Genomic DNA, 17,670 nt, shown 5'->3' with positions numbered 1-17,670 from the left:
CACAGCCACCTGGGAGAGTTTGGAGTGTAATAGCTCTGGCACAATGGTGTTGAATGCAGAGCTAAAATCCACAAACAAAACCTTGCTTAGGTCCCATGGCGGTCTGGGTGCTGGAGGATGAGGTGCAGGCCAAGGATGACGGAATATAATTCCTTTCCCTGCATATCCATATGCCCATTGAAAAGTCTCAACCACCATTAACATATCTGCATCCACCGCCATCACTGGCAGTGTATTCCAGGCACCCAACACATGCTGTGTAAAAGTCCTGCCCCGCACATCTCCCATAAACTTTGCCGCTCCATGTTAAAGCTCAGTTCAAGGGACGTTTCACCAACAAGTGTCTGTAAAATGGCTCTACCTTAGATGCCTCAACAGCTTGTTCCATGTAGTTCCGAGTGAATGTTCCCCCCTCAGTTTTCTATTAAATCATTCCCCTCTCACCTTAAAGCTATGTCTTGTTCTTGATTTCCCTACCCTGTGTACAAGACTCTGTGCATTCACCCAATGAATTCGCCTCATGATTTTCTACACCTCCATAATATTACCGCAGCCTCCTGCTCTCCAAGAAATAAAGTCCTAACCTACCTCTCTTCTCCCGATACCTCAGACCCACGAGAACTGGCCCATTGGCAGAGCACACGGCCAGATCGTAACCTGTTTGTTCATCTGGCACCTGATCGAGACTGGAGTTCTTTTTTCCTGGAAGGGCGCCCGACACGGTCTTTTATGCCACAACGTTTCTGCACTGCCCATCCTGCAACGCAACACATCTTTCTCACCGCCACACCCACAGAGTCTCATTCACTTCACACTGCCCTTCCCATGGTGTAGCACTTCCTCCTCATTACCCCTCCCATGGTGCAGCACTCCCTCCTCACTGTCTGGCGGCGGCCCGGCAACAATTATGCAAAGAGAAACAGTTCAGGTTTCAAGCAAAAACAGAACTTTAAAAGGAAATTTTTTTTTTTTGCTTCAAGTTGCAGAGAGGTGGGGAGGGATAGGTTAAAGGGAAAATCAAAGATCCAACAAAGTGTTAAAAGATAAAAGTGTCTACTAAAACAAACACATACTGAAAAATTATGCCTGTCAAGAATGATCGAACCGGCTGGGGTTCTTTTCTCTTCATCCTATCATTCCTCAACCTCAGGAAATCTTCAAAATGACCAAACAGGTAGCTGCAGAGAAGACAACTCTATTTGCAGGAGAGACCACGACTTCGGGCCATTGATAAGTCACTGATAAATCAAATTGGTAATTCATGACTCAAGAGTGTTTCATTGTCATATATATCGGCAATAGAACAATTCGAATTCTTACTTGCTGCAGCTTTGCAGGCTGCAGCAAGTAAGATGACATATAAGCACACAGTATTCAAGAATATATACATGAATAATCAGTAACATCATGTCACCAAAGCCTGTGCAAAACCACAGTCCATAGTACAACCAAAAAGTCAACAGTGGTAAGTCCTCAGTTGGTGAGGTAGTGGTTGGTGTGCAGTGTTCAAGAGCCTGATGATTGTTCAGGAAGTGTTTTTCAATGCAACAACATGAACCCACTTGCTCAGAAAGAATAATTTTCCAGCTCACCAGTTACCTGCTTAATTAGATGTGTTGAACAAATTTTTATTTTTCACTAAATCACACTGACCCTGTCTTGTTATATAACGAGGACGTTACTGCCACCCACAGCTACTAGTGGCAGCTGCACATTAGGTCCTGCAGATATTTGCAACTTAGTCAAAATGCTACCTGGAAGGGGCTGAGAATCAACAGATCAAAGTGTTGGATATCAAAACAGCGCCCGCCCCCTCCCCCCCACCATTCAACTGGTGCTCACCTGTGGGGCTGTGGTTCATTGTGTGTTTGCTCTGTGCCCTGAGCCATTGAAAGGCTGCTTGATTTTGTTGAGACGGAGCTGGAAGAGAGCAACGTCACAATATAAACGTGAGGTTTCCATGTTGACAAATGTTTTGTCCAATTCCTCATAAATCAAACTAAGGACTTCCTTTTTTGGATCCAAGGAAAGAAGGAAACACCAATAGTGCCATGCAGTCTATCACACACGAAATCTTCACCCCGCATGTTGAAAATCATTGAACATTTATGGCTAGGGCAAGGTTATTCTGCCAACCATGTCTTTGCCAGTAGGGAAAACACGACCCAGTCTAATGCCACATTCTTGCTCTTGACAATACTCCAGCAGGTCATGGATCTAGACAAACGCGCTCAGGGGTTTTATGAATTGGCTGGGAGTCTCTGCCTCTGCAACCCCTTCAACTGGGAAATTGTAGGTTCCCTTCCACCCTCGAGAGGAAAAAACGTACCTCCCCCCAATCTTTCCCAACAATTATTTAAAATCAACTTCTTGTTTCTAACACCTCTGGTGAGGGAAAATAGATCTTTCACATTTAACCTCCCCATAATTTATCTCATCTCAATTCATTCAATCCTCAATCTGCCCAGTTCCAAAGAGAACATTTACAGTTTGTCCCGTTTTTCCTTACAGCTAAGGTTTTCCTTTCTGGAAACATCCTAATGGATCTTACTTTTTACTTACTTGTCCTCTTCCTCATAAGGTCATAAGGAATAGGAGTAGGATTAGGCCATTCGGCCCATCAGGTCTACTCTACCATTCAATCATGGCTGATCTGTCTCTCCATCCTAATCCCATTCTCCTGCCTTCTACCCAGAACCTCTGACACCTGTACTAATCAAGAATCCATCCATCTCTTCCCTCCTATTTTATGTTTGTGCTTTTAATGATGATGGAAAGTCTTAGATTCCCACTGCCTCAGATGCCCCTCCCTTTCCCTCGGCTCCTTCCATGTCCCTCCTCTCGCCCATCGGACACTTCTTGCACTCAGATCTTCCACATCCCTTCTCCTTAAGCCCTCTTCGCTCAGATACTGCGCGACAGTCCTCTTTTCTCTCCCCCTCAAAGCCTCATTCCCCTCTCAGGTCCCATCCTGCCCCTCAGTCCCTCCTCCATTCAGACTCTCCTCACTTCCCTTCAGAACCTCCTGACTGATATCCTTCTCACAACTCAGACCCTCATCCCCTCGGTCCCTCACAGCTCAGACCCTCCTCCCCTCGGTCCCTCACAGCTCAGTCCCTCCCTCCCTCCTCTCTCCTCCACCCTCCTCTCTCCTCCACCCTCCTCTCTCCTCCACCCTCCGCTCGGCGATCGGACGACGACAACCGCCCGCGCACGCGCTCTCTCTCCCGCGCGCGGAGCCGGGAGCGTCGCCCTCGCGCAGTGACGGTTGGAAAAGTAGCGCACGCGCAGAGCAGCCCCGCGGCCACTGCGCACTGCGTCACCGCGGCTTCCAACGGTCACCGCGCGAGGGTGACGCTCCCGGCTCCGCGCGCGGGAGATAGAGCGCGTGCGCGGGCGGAGGGTGGAGGAGAGAGGAGGGAGGGAGCGTCTGAGTTGTGAGGGACCGAGAGGAGGAGGGTCTGAGTTGCGAGGGACCGAGGGGAGGAGGGTCTGAGCTGTGAGGGACCAAGGGGAGGAGGGTCTGAGCTGTGAGGGACCGAGGGGAGGAGGGTCTGAGCTGTGAGGGACCAAGGGGAGGAGGGTCTGAGCTGTGAGGGACCGAGGGGAGGAGGGTCTGAGTTGCGAGGGACCGAGGGGAGGAGGGTCTGAGCTGTGAGGGACCAAGGGGAGGAGGGTCTGAGCTGTGAGGGACCGAGGGGAGGAGGGTCTGAGCTGTGAGGGACCAAGGGGAGGAGGGTCTGAGCTGTGAGGGACCAAGGGGAGGAGGGTCTGAGCTGTGAGGGATTTAGAGGAAGAGGGTCTGAGTTGAGTTCTGAGGGGAAGTGAGGAGAGTAAATGGAGAGGAAAGGAAGAGGGCGGGGTAGACTGAGGGGAAGGAATGAGGCTTTGATGGGGAGAGAGGAGGGTCTCAGCCTGAGGGGGAGAGAGGGAGGGGCTGTGTTATGAGGGATTTAGAGGAGGAGTGTCAGACCTGTGAGAGGCTGAGGAGAAGTGGGTCTGAGGCGTGAGAAACCGAGGGGAGGAAGATCCGAGTTGTGAGGAGGGTCTGAGTTGTGAGGAGGGTCTGAGTTGTGAGGAGGGTCTGAGTTGTGAGGGGCCGCAGGAAGAGGTTCTAAGTTTTGAGGGGAGGAGGGTCTGGGGTGAGATGTTCTGAAGGGAAGTGAGCAGAGAGAGTCTGATGGAGAGGAATGGAGAAAGGGAGAGTCAGAGGGGAAACAAGGAGGCTTTGATGGGCAGAGACAAGGTCTGTTGGGCAGTGAGGGAAGGGTCTGAGTTCGAGGGACTGAGAGAAGGAGGGACTGAGGATGGACTGAACTGTGAGGATGGACTGAGCTGTGAGGATGGACTGAGTTTTGAGGAGGGTTTGGGTTGTGAGGAGGGTCTGAGGTGTGTGCATGGTCTTTGTGAGGAGGGTCTGAGTTGTGAGGAGGGTCTGAGTTGTGAAGGCCCGCTGGAAGAGGTACTAAATTACGAGGGAAGGAGGGTCTGAATTGTGAAGGACTGTGGAGAAGAGGGTCTGTGTGGGAGGGAGGAGAGCCTGAGTTAAGAAGTTCTGAAGGAAAGTGAGTAGAATAAATCCCACCAGCACCACTCATTCGCAAGACGCCTTACGCTCTCTCATCTAATTTTATCTGCCCATTGCCTCTTCCCTCCCCACCCCACCCCCCAATCATCTGGTTCCATCTTTCAGATACCACCCTTCATTTCACCCATTCATCGCAACTCCATATCGTGGATATCTTTCTATATTCATCATCTACATCGTGCAAGGTCTGAAACCGAAGCTTTGGCCACTAGTTGACTCCACACATCCTCCTCAATCTGTTGATGTCTCAACGTATTTTGCAGCAGTGACAGTATCCCATGTCATAGAGCAGGGGTGTCAAACTCATTTTCACCTCGGGCCACATCAGCATTATAGTTGCCCTCAAAGGGCCGGTTGTAACTGTAAGACTGTATAAATGTAACTAATCTTTAACATATTGTTAAATAACTGTCTGCATTTGATTATTATTTATTGAAATGAACAAATATTGTACATGCATTAACATAAATGTAAAAATATATGTAAGCACATTGACAAGTTCCTCGTAGGGTTTCCATTGCGACCTGGGGAAATCGCGTTTTTTCTTTAAAATAAATTGTCTCTTAAAAAAAATAAAAATCAATGGGTGGGGGGAGGAGGGGAGGTGGAGAGGGGAGGGGTGGATGAGGAAGGGAAAGGGGAGAGGGAGCCTCTGACACCGTCCTGCCAGCGGCCATCTTCTTTCTCCTTCACTGTGGTGCCGTGCTCCTCCAGGGGAGGGGGAGCGCAATTAAAGGCGGTACAGAGAAGGGGAGAGGGTGTGACCGAGGAGCCTTGGACCCAAAGCCTCTCCTGTATTGGTGTAGCATCCTCAACCCCCTACTCAATCCTCCTTAGCCCTCCTCTCCCTACCCCCCACTCTCCCATCTTACCCGACCCCCACTGTCCCCTTTCTCCCCAACCCCCTCTCTCATCCCCCACCAACACCCCCTCCTCCCCAGTAGCACTCTCCCTCCCACCCGCACTCTCCTCCACCCCCATTCCACCACTCTCTCCTCCCCCCACCCCCCATTCTCTCCTCCCCAGCCCCATTCTCCCTCCCACCCCCACTCGCACTCTCCTCCACCCCCCATTCCACCACTCTCCTCCCCCACCCCCCATTCTCTCCTCCCCAACCCCACTCTCACGCCCCACTCTCTCCTCCCCAGCCCCACTCTCTCCTCCACCCCTCCTCACGCACCCCCGCCTCCCCCACTCTCTCCTCACCCCCTCCCATCCCTACCCTCTCCTCCCCTCCACCCACTCGCCCCACCTGCATTCTCACCGTCCCCCTCCCCCCCCACTGTCCCCCACCCCCACTGTCCCCCTTCCCCCCTACCCCGCACTCTCTTCCCCCCACCAGCACCCCCTTCCCCCACACTCCCTCTCTCCTCCACCCACCCTCCCCCTCCTTTCACTCTCACTGTCCCCTTCCCCATCACCCACCTTTCCCTCCCTCCCCCACTTCCTCCCCCCACTCTCCCCTTTTCCCTGACCCTCACAGTCCCCCTTCCCTCCCACCCCCACTCTCTCTTCCCACTCTCTCTTCCCATCACCACCCCTCCCTCCTCCCTCACCCCTCCCTCCTCCATCACCCCCTCCCTCCTCCCTCACCCCCTTCCTCCTCCCCGCCCCCTCCTCCCCACCCCCTCCTCCCTCACCCCCTCCCTCCTCCCCACCCCCTCCTCCCCCTTTCACTCTCACTGTCCCCTTCCCCCACCCACCTTCCCCCCCCACTCTTCCCTGACCCCCACTGTCCCCTTCCCCCCACCCCCACTCTCTGCTCCTCCCACCCCCCCTCTTCCCCCCACCACCCCCTCCCCAGTCCCACTCTCCCAACAACCCCCACTCTCTGCTCCTCCCACCCCCTCCCCCCTCTTCCCTGACCCCCGCTGTTCCCCTTCCACCCACCCCCACTCTCTCTTCCCCCCACCCCCACTCTCTCTTCCCCCCACCCCCACTCTCTCTTCCCCCAACCACCCCCACTCTCTCTTCCCCCAACCACCCCCACCCTCTCTTCCCCAACCACCCCCGCTGTCCCCTCCCCAGTCCCACTCTCCCCCTACTCTCTCCTCACCCACTCTCACTCTCCCCCCCCCCCTTTCCCCACCACCCCTTTTCCCCCACTCTCTCCTCCCCCCACCCCCATAATCCCATTCTCTCCTCCCCCCACCCTTCCCTCCCCCCACTCGGCCCCACATCCACTCCACTCCCCTCCCCTCCGTGGAGCCGTTGGCGGCGAAAGGCACTTACGGAGCGTGCAGGGAGGAGGGAGCCCCGGACTACTCGAGGCGGGCAGCGGAGGTGGGACTACTCGAGGCGGGCGGGGCCGGTCTAGTAGCATCGCGAGACGAGAGAGGCGCTGCGGGAGGCGCGCAGTCTGAAGTCGCGACGGGCCGTCGGTGGCAGCGGCCCTTGTTGACGCCGCCATCGGTGGAAGGGGGACTCGAGGACGCCGTGCGTGGGTTGAAGGGACGGAAGGGAAGGATGAGGACCATCAGTCCGACCATCTCCCTCCTGCTCGGGAGACAGTGTCCCCCGGGTGTAGGAGAGTGAGGAGAGGGGAGGCGGTGATTGCGGGCGGGCGGCTCCGCTAACAGCGTCCATCTTGTGTGTGCGAGTGAGGAGAGGCCGTGCCGTCAGACGCACAGCAACTTGGAAAAATGTGTTGAGAAATGAAAGTTTGAAAGTTTAAAATGTCTGTAACTTAAAAGATATACGACCAATGACAATTAAGCTCTCGCGGGCCACATAAAATGACGTGGCGGGCCGCATTCGGCCCGCGGGCCTTGTGTTTGACACCTGTGTCATAGAGTGATACAGTGCGGCAACAGGCCCTTTGGACCAACTCGCCCACAACGGCCATCAATGCTAGTCCCACGTCTGGGGAGGGGGAGTGGAGGTGGGGGGGGGGGGGGGAGAGGTGGGGAGGGAGGGGGGAAAGGGGAGTAGGGGGGTAGGCGTGAGAGGGGAGGCGGGAGTCGGGGGGAGTGGAGTACGGGGGAAGTCGGGAGTGGGGATAGAGTGGCAGTGGGGGGGGGGGTTTGGTGGGGAGGAGTGGGGGATTGGGGGGACATGTACTGTTGTGATTTGCTGTTGAAAACCACTGGAGCAAGTATGTCTTCAATGAAATTAGGTATGTGTATTTTTTTAATGAAACTTTGTCATATATTTTGTGTAAGGAAAAAGCAAAATAGGGAAAACAAAACTATTTTTTCGTTGTGTTGTAAAAAGTATTTCTGTTGAATAACCTTTCTATAAATAGCAGAATGTACTCATGATAGGCCTGACATTGTACATGTGGTCCAAGAACTACAGACTGTTGGAAATAATAGTTGTTTTTCACACATGAATGTAACGCAACGCGTACGCGCATTTGGTGTGCATACTTTTTTTGCTCAAAAGTTGCATATCATGAATTTTTATATAAATTTCTGAATGACTAAAATCAAATGTTGGGAGATCTGGATTATAATCACGTGTTGTCTTTCCGCTGACTGGATGGCACACAACAAAAAAAAGCTTTTCACTGTACCTCGGTACACGTGACAATAAACCAAACTCAAACCCAACTCATTTAAGGTGAGAACTGCCGGAATACACAATAGGAAATAGACAATAGGTGCAGGAGTAGGCCATTCGGCCCTTCGCGCCAGCACCGCCATTCACTGTGATCATGGCTGATCATTCCCAATCGGTACCCCGTTCCTGCCTTCTCCCCATATCCCTGGACTCCGCTATCTTTAAGAGCTCTATCTAACTCTCTCTTGAAAGCATCCAGAGAATTGGCCTCCACTGCCTTCTGAGGCAGAGAATTCCACAGGTTCACATCTCCGTTCTAAATGGCCGACCCTTTAATCTTAAACTGTGGCCCCGGGGCTTTAGAAGGAACAGCGATCATTCACAGTCTTTTCTTTTAGAATCGGATGACGCAACGTTCTGGCTCGGGACCGAACCGGGTGGAATTGTGAACGACGGCCCCATTGTTGACTCGTTCTACACGTCACTGCGGTCTCCAGGAGATGAGGCGTGGAGACGGGGGACGCCTCTCTCCATCAGGCGCCGTGGGATGGACGCCTGGTCGGTTTGGACCCCCACTCTTCCAATCGCCCTGTTGCTCTTGACCGGCGCCCGGCTGGCCAAAGTTGGCTTGTTACCCCAACTGGCCGTGTCAAGTCATCTTCCTCACCCAGAACCCGGCCACTTTGCTCTGTCCCAACGGGCCGAGCCACCCCGGCGGCGTGGCCTGGGTCTACTACAACACCACGGGGCCCGACACCAAGACGGTGGTCCTCGCTGGGACTGGAGATGACACCTTGAACGCGGACGCGCTCTTGGATCTCCGGGCCCGTTGCATGTTATCCTGGCCGCATCTGGTCATCAGGTCCGCCATGGTCACGGACTCGGGCGTCTACCTCTGCAGGTCGGGAAACAGGACCCTCGCTTACTAGAGGTGGACACGCAGGACGCCGAGAAGGTCCACATCTCGGGCAAATCCATCGGCGTCTCCTCGCTCCCCAATCGTTTCTTAGAAGTAGGAGGCCGGCACTTGGAGCTGTTCACCGTGTGGAACGCCTGGGAAGACTGCGACAGGTGCGGGGTCCCGGCGGAGAGGATGCGAGTGGGTTTCTGTTATGCCCGGCCAGTCCCGATCGACCACAACCCGGTGCCCTGCGGCATCTGGGCTTTGGTCGAGCTACAGATACTTCCAGGGCGGACCCCGGAGCTGGGACTGGAACCGTGCATCGTTCCCTGCGTTACCTCGCCCCCATACCTCGCCAAAGTCAGGAAGCTCGAAGTGCCCGGTCAGAAATTTGGGCCTTTGCAACTGTCCGTCGTCCTCCTAATCGACACCTACTTGGTCAACGGCAACGTGAGCTTCAAGTGCCCCGACGCCTCGGTCTGCACACCGGTGTCGTGGCGGAGAAATTCCACCGACGTTTCGCGGGCGGATCTCTCCCGACGGCGTGGGTAGCACTCACGCCTTGGACGATGTGATGGGCCGAATCGTCTACAACATAAAGGGCGTCCAGAAAGTCGACGAGGGGGTCTACAGGTGCTACGTCTCCGAGGAACTGGCTGGATCTTTCCACCCGAAGGTGCTGGAGCCTAACGAGAGGAGGGCGGCGGCCAAGACCAGCGCCATGTGCTTCGTCTGGTACGCCTTGACTGCCATCGCCTTGGTATCTGCTGCTGGTTTTCCTCACCTTTCTGTACACCTACCTCTGCAGGTCGGGAAACAGGACCCTCGCTTACTACGTGGTGGACACGCAGGACGTCGAGAAGGTCCAGGTGCGGCGCCGCCAGGTCGTGCACTGGTAAATCCCCACCCTTTACACGTACACCCTCATTTGCACCAATATCACAGCAGGCCACTCACCCCCTCCGGGTGATACTATCCCAGAGCAATCTGCATTCTATTTCCTAACAGCTCCCCTCATTACGTGAGTTCATACATTCATAAGTTATAGCAGCAGAATTAGGCCATTCGTTCCATCAAATTTACTCCGCCATTCAATCATGGCTGATCTATCTCCCTCTCCACCCCATTCTCCTGCCTTCTCCCCGTAACCCCTGGCATCCATACTAATCAACTAATTTATCCCCCTCTTTATCCCAATATCACTCACTACCCACTACCCCCCCGCCCCATCTCACCTCTATCACTCCCTCTGGCTTTACATTTCACCCCCTCGTTATCTGACAGCCGTTTGTATCTTTTCCCATCTCCGGCATTTGTCCACCCAATCAGCCACCGCACAGATACCTTCCCTGCATTGCCTCACAAGTATTCACCTAACACTTGAACAGGTGAGTGAACCCCAGCCCCATCTCTTTGTTCGATATTTCGCAGCAGCTAATAACCTCACCGACACCAGCATGTCTTGTTTGGGGATGGAGAAGGAATCGAAGCAGCCAATGGAAACACACACAAATCCACGCGCGCACACACACAAACATACAAACAAATCCATACACACACACAAATCCCCATACACACGCACATACACAACCACACACGCGCGCGCACACGCACAAACATACAAAAATCCACACACACACACACAAATCCACACACACACGTGCACGCACACACTCACACACACTCCCTCACACACGCACACATGCTCTGGGGTACTATCACCCGGAGGGGGTGAGTGGCCTGCTGTGATATTGGTGCAAGTGAGGGTGTACGTGTGAAGGGTGGGGATTTACCAGTGCACGACCTGGCGGCGCTGCACCTGGGCGCAGTAGGTGTACAGAAACGCGAGGAAAACCAGCAAAACACACACGCGCACACACACACAAACTCTCTCTCACACATCCACACACACAAACACACACCCACACTCACACACACACACACACACACACACACAGTGCCGGAGGTCAGATTTGAACCCTGGTCTCTGGAGCTGTAAAGAGGTGACTCTCCCGCCACAGTATTGAATCAAACCATGTGAGACTCCCTGCTGTCCCAAAGCCATTAACTCACGCCTTCATAAACCGCCGCACACTGAGTTGAGTAGTCTGAACAGAGCAACAATGCCTTCTATTTAATTAAAGTTGTCTCATGTTAAAGTGCGTGGTTAATTGAGAAGTTACAATTTTATTGCTGGCTAAGAAGAAATAGGACAGGAGGTGGCCATTCGGCCATTCAAACCAGATCCCTTCCCACCACTCATTAGTGGAGACCCTGTTCTCATACTGTAGACTGCTTGGCATAGCGGGTAGAGCCAGTGTCTCTCAAACCGAGAGACACAGGTTCAGTGCCAATCTCCGCCTGTGTGTGTGTTTGCATGTTTTCATGTTTGTGTGTGTCAGTGTGCATGACATTTAGTGGACATCTTAACGCAGTGTTCAGGATCAGGATTCATCTCGGCAGATAAAATGGACCTTTTCTCTCGCATTCTGCACCTGTTGTAACCACACAAATGTTGTCCAGTATCCCAATAACATTACATTGAATCTACATTCCTCCATATCGTAACTAATATGTGACTATTCTCCACGCTGCAACGTAATATGCGGTTATGTGAAAAAAGAACAAACGCGCTGGAGGAATTCATTGGGTAAAAACAGCACAGTGACGAATGGACAGACTACGTTTTGGGTCAGGGGTCGCATCTTCCATAAGGAGCTGGTCAGGCCGCATTTGGAGTATTGTGAGGAATTTTGGGCACTGTATATGAGGAGGGATGTGCTGGCTCTGGAGAAGGTCCAGAGGAGGTTTACAAGAATGAGTGGGATAACTTACGATGAGCTTTGACGGCACTGGGCCTGTACTCGCTGGAGATTAGAATGATAAGTCTTTATTGTAAAGTATCAAATCATGGAAGGCTTGTCTGCTTGTCTACACACAGTTCGTACGTTCCCCCATGACCTGCCTAGGTTTTCTCCAAGATCTTCGGTTTCCTCCGCACTCCAATGACGTGTAGGTTTGTAAGTTAATTGCCTTGGTAGAAATGTAAATGTGTCCGTAGTGTGTAGGTTAGTGCAAATGTGTGGGGATCGCTGGTCGGTGTGCACTCGGTGGGCCGAAGGGCCTGTGTCTGCGCCGTATCTCTAAACTAAAAAACTAAAAAAGCTGGAATCTGCAGCAAGCAGATGGAACACAGCCTAACAAAGTCTGGACTCATGCATTTTGGTCGTAGGAATAAAGGCATAGACGATTTTCTAAATGGGGAGATAATTCAGAAATCGGAGGTGCAAAGGGACTTGGGTGTGCTGGTATAGGATTCCCAAAAAGTTAATTTGCAAGTCGAATCACTAGTAAGGAAGGCACATACAATGCAAACATTTATTTCAAGAGGGCTAGAATACAAAAACAGGGATGTAATGCTGAGGCTCTATAAGGCGCTGGTGAGGCCGCATTTGGAGTATTGTGAGCAGTTGTGGGCACCATATCTGAGGAAGAATGTGCTGGTGTTGAAGAGAGTCCTGAGGAGATCTTACGAGAATGATCCGAGGAATGAGTAGGTTAACATAAGATGGCCGTTTAATGGCACTGAGCCTGTACTCGCTGGAGTTTAGAAGGATAAGTGAGGACCTCTTTGAAACATACAGAATAGTGAAAGAGTGAATGTGGAGAAGATGTTTTCACTAGTGGGAGAGTCTCGGACCAGAGGCAATCACCTCAGAATTAAAAAATGCACCTTTAGGAAGGAGATGAGGAGGAATTTCTTGTCAGAGGGTGGTGAATCTGTGGAATTCATTGCCACAGACGGCTGTGGAGGCCAAGTCAATGGATATTCTTAAGGTGGAGATTGACAGATTTGTTATTAGTACGAGTGTCAGGGATTGTGGGGAGAAGGCAGGAGAATGGGGTTGAGAAGTAGATCAGCCATGATTGAATTTCGGTATAAACGCGATGAGCTGAATGGCCTAATTCTGCTGCTAGAACTTATGAACGTGTAAAACTTCGAAGCATAAACTGCTGATGGAATGCAGTGGGACAATCTCTTACCTTGCCGGGGATCCGATTGTTTTCCGGATCGTATCTCCGGTCGCTCTGCGGCCCAACATCGTGGAGCTGGAGGCCTTGCCTGGGACTGACTTTGAGCCCCACCGCGGGGCGTGGACTTACCATCGGAGACGATTCCTTGCCTGGGATCGATGCTCCAACCGCAGTAGAGAATAGGTGCAGGAGTAGGCCACTCGGCCCTTTGAGCCAGCACCACCATTCAATGTGATCATGGCTGATCATTCTCAATCAGTGCCCCGTTCCTGCCTTCTCCCCATACTCCCTGACTCTGCTATCCTTAAGAGCTCTATCCAGCTCTCTCTTGAATGCATTGGGAGAATTGGTCTACACTGCCTTCTGAGGCAGGGCATTCCACAGATCCTTCTGAGGCAGGGCATCCCACAGATGCAGACTTTAACATCAGGAGCTCGCAGTCTTGGGTTGAGACAAATTCGGGAGCTCCAAGCTGCACGACATTCGACAAGCCCCGACCCAGGGTAGATCGCCCGGCATGGGGGTGTTGAGATCCCCCCCCCCCAATGCTGGAGCTTGATCACCCCGACAAGGAAGGCCCGCCAACGGCTACGGGAGTCAAGATCAACCCATCGATGGAAGGTTAGAGACCCCTGACCACTGGAGAACAAAGGAGGGAGAGATTGAACTTTTTTTCACCTTCCATCACAGTGAAGAATGCGGAGCAGTCACTGTGGTGGATGTTCAGGTTAAAATGTATTTTGTGTGGCCCGTTGCTGTTTATTGTTATGTCTGTATGGCAAATTAAATTCCTCGCATGTTGCAAAACATACTTGGCAAATAAGGTATAATTGTGATTGTGATAAATGTCCTCTTGGGGGCCTGGGAATGGGGAAGATGATGCTGCTCCTTCTCAGAGTGGTGGATTGGTATGCAGGGCAATGGTAGAAAAATGACAGGAATGGTTCAAGAGAGCATACTTGTGTTCGCTCATGGACTAATTTCTCTTTTAACATTAATCACAATTACTTAACTTAACATTTGATTTTATCTTCTGAACTTTTGTTATACATTGGAATCTGATATTTTTCCTGGTAAACTGACAGTGAATGATTAAAGAGAGTGTGGTTCATGTCCAATTTGTAAAGGACGTGAAAGTAAGAGAGTATTGCTTTGTGTATTATTAATATAGGACTATGAACAGTGTAACTAACTTACATTACAGAAAATATTCATCAAACTGGTGTGGTACATTGTGGGAAAGAACAATGAGATTTTATTCTCTTTTCAACCTCTTGTCTTTTATCTTTTCCTGTTATGTAATTTTGTGGACATCTTGTGTATTGTTTTACCATTTACCTTCTAATCAGCAGTATTATTGAAAGCATTGCAGGTGCCTTGCTCGAAGGTATTATCTTGGATTGATCATTGCCTTTAAATAATTACTTTTGTTTACCTGTAATAATGTTTCATCTAATTTCCAAATCTAAGCAATCTGGTCTTATATATATCAGTAAATGACTTCAGATAAATCTCAAGTTTCTGATTTCACGTCACCACTCATCAGCTCAATGTACATTCCTGTCATTTCAACATGGTTTCTGAGATTTACCTTCTCTCATATTCCACAAAATGATTTCCTGAGCTAAAATTGTTCATCACAATTGCTCACATGGAAAATTATATTATTAGGGCCAACTCAACCTTGTCTTGCATTTGATAAAGTTCAGTTTAGATACAAACCATGAAATCACTTTTCGGTATTGTATGCTTTATTAAATTTCTTGTCTCTTTGCATGGTCTTAATTCATCTGCCATGTTATAAATGCATCATTAGTTCACATAATAGACTGTTACATTTATCCCTCAAAACGCTTTTCTTGTAGTTGACTCCATGCACCACAGCACTGTTACCATTAAACATGCTCTCCACATTCCTACATGCTGGTTATTACCAAATCATAATTATACTCTCTGGTCAGGATTACTCTCCTGAAGTTTAGAAATATCCACGCAGCTGAATTCGGCTGGTGTTTTGAATTAAACAGCGGCATCTTTATAGCGACCCATTACACATATCATGAAGTGATTTTTAAAAACAAATTATGACAAATACCTTTGTATGTCCAAAGTACATAGTTGTCTCTGTTGTGATATTGTAAGGACTACTTTGTTGTATCACAAGGACTACTTTGTTTGCCTGTGTAGTAACATGTACATAAGAGAATGAGGTGATTTGGTGGTCACTCTGGTTCCAGGTGGCCATGGAATAAACAGCCTGGATTTAAGCTCCAGCCTTTAAACCTTTTAAGCACGTGTACTTGTGGTCAGTCCAGGGTCATAACAAAGGTATAACAGACCAGGTAGTACAACAGTCTCCACCAGAAAAACGTTGGGATCTACAAGCGTGGATTTGACTGGGTAAATGTAAAAAATTGTCCCTAGTATGTGTAGGATAGTGTTAATGTGCGGGGATTGCTGGGCGGCGCGGACCTGGTGGGCCGAAAAGGCCTGTTTCCGCGCTGTATATATATGATATGATATGATATGAAACGACTAAAGAGGCAGAAAAGAGAAGTTATAATTTAAGAAATAAGGAGAGGATAATTTACAGAGAAGAATGGGAGCTCCACGATGAGGATTACCTTTGTATGTCCAAAGTAACCAATCTACTTCTTCAGAGCAACCATATTTCATTAGGAGCATTTTAGTGATGGCACGGTGCATTGGTAGCCAGGGCAATGGTGGAACAATGCAGCCTTTGGTTCAAGAGCACAGACTTGTGTTCGCTCATGGACTGATTTTTCTTTAAAAATGAATCACAATTACTTTTCGTAACAATTGTCGTTCACTTCTGGAATTTTGTCATACACTGGCATCCGACCTTGATTATTTGTAAAATACAGTGATTTGAGAAGAGAGTATGGTTCATGTCCAATTTAGGCAAGGCTCTTTGCTGTGTACATTCAGGCATTATCAAGGATGTGAAAGTGTTTTGAACTAAACGGCGCCATCTTACCCCAATATATTTATGGTGACCCAATACAATCATCATGAAGGGATTCTTTACAAATTAGCTAGTTAATCTCTCACATTTTGAATGCTTCCTCAGAAGTGTAACTTTGGAAAAAGTATTTTTGTCAACATCTTCTGTACAGCATCTGCATCATGGTAGTATTATATTCTGAAATACTTCTACTAGCCCCGACCCAGAGTCGATTGCTCGGCGCAGGGGAACCGAGATCCCTCCCCCGATGCAGGAGCTTGATCGCCCCGACCACCGGCTACGGGAGTCAAGATTGTCCCGTCAACGTAAGGCGTGAGGCCCCCGACCGCGCGAGGACAAAGAAGGGAAGAGATTGAACTTTTTTTCACCTTCCATCACAGTGAGGAATGTGGAGGAGTCACTGTGGTGGATGTTCATGTTAAAATGAATTTTGTGAGTTCCTTATACGGCACTTAAGAAGGCATCCTGAACCCTCCAGACCAACGCCAGCTGGACAACCTTCTTCCTCCAGAGGAAACCCAGATTCACAATGTAAATGTGGGCAGAGTCCGTTCACACCATCTGATGGAAGGAATGGAATTGGGAAATCTGGTGATATCCAAGGACGAATAAAGGAGATGGCATGAATGTGCAGAATGTGGGAAGTGTTTCACACATGCAGGTCACCTCCACCGACACTGGAGAGAGACCGTACAAATGTTCTGACTGTGGGAAGAGATTTTCTTATCTCCGTCAGCAGAAAGCTCACACCTGCCTTGAAACGTGCCCCATGTAAGGAATGTCTTTAAGGACACAGCAGCTTTCACTGTTCACCTATGTTAAACAGTAACACAGAGGAAGGTCACCAATTTTCAGTGTTATTATTTCCTTTATATTATTTCATTTTATATTATTTCCGTTCTTTCCCGTTGGAATTATTTGAGCAATCATTTGTTTTCCAACAGTATTAATATTGGGACTTGTTGTATTTCCCTCTCTATGGTGATACTTTATGTGGAGAAGTCTGGAGTATAAGGGATGGGTCCATGGTTTCCCATTCCCTGCGAGAATTGGGGACCAGGGATGGGTATCATTGTCGTATGTCCGACCCTCTCCAGACTGCATCGACCGACTGCGATAAACTGCCCTACCAGGCATATTCTGACTGTGTGGGATCGCTGGGATCGGGGCTGTTGTGATGCAGTCTGGTTATCGCACTGTGTTCATCAACAGAAGCCGTACAAATGTTCCGACTGTGGGAAGAGCTTCACATACTCAGCGATCCTCCAGAAACACCAGCGGATCCATACTGGCCACATAAATGCACAGACTGGGCAACGTTTCACTGAGCAGGGACCTCCAATGACAGCAGTGGATCCACACAGGAGGAGCCATAAAAAAGCCAACCATGGGAAGCGTTTCAGTGAACAGGGACCTTCAGTGGATGCACACTGGCGAGAGGCCGTTTAAATGCACTGATTGGGAAGAATTTTACGCGGATAGATCACCTCCAGCAATACCAGTGGACCCACACCACAGAGAGGCCTTGTGAATGTTCACACTGTGGGAAGAGTTTCACACAGGCAGGGACCTTCCAGTAACATCGACAAATCCACATCGGAAAGAGGCAGATTGAATGTAAATGTTCAGATTATACAAAGAGTTTCACACGAATAGATC

At 50.1% G+C, this 17,670-nt stretch overlaps 1 protein-coding gene across 1 annotated transcript; it reads left to right on the top strand.

Annotated features, from left to right (window-relative positions):
• The first annotated feature begins 8,636 nt into the window (after positions 1-8,636).
• LOC144612201 (protein FAM187B-like) lies at positions 8,637-17,460 on the top strand. The gene is given in 6 exon segments (XM_078431757.1): positions 8,637-8,707; positions 8,709-9,013; positions 9,016-9,536; positions 9,538-9,755; positions 9,757-9,859; positions 17,224-17,460. Coding segments are annotated over 6 exon segments (1,455 nt in total).
• The last annotated feature ends 210 nt before the right edge of the window (positions 17,461-17,670 follow it).

This window comes from Rhinoraja longicauda, chromosome 43 (genome assembly GCF_053455715.1).
Source record: "Rhinoraja longicauda isolate Sanriku21f chromosome 43, sRhiLon1.1, whole genome shotgun sequence".
Taxonomy (NCBI): Eukaryota; Metazoa; Chordata; class Chondrichthyes; order Rajiformes; family Arhynchobatidae; genus Rhinoraja; species Rhinoraja longicauda.
This window is presented reverse-complemented; position numbering and strand designations above follow the sequence as displayed.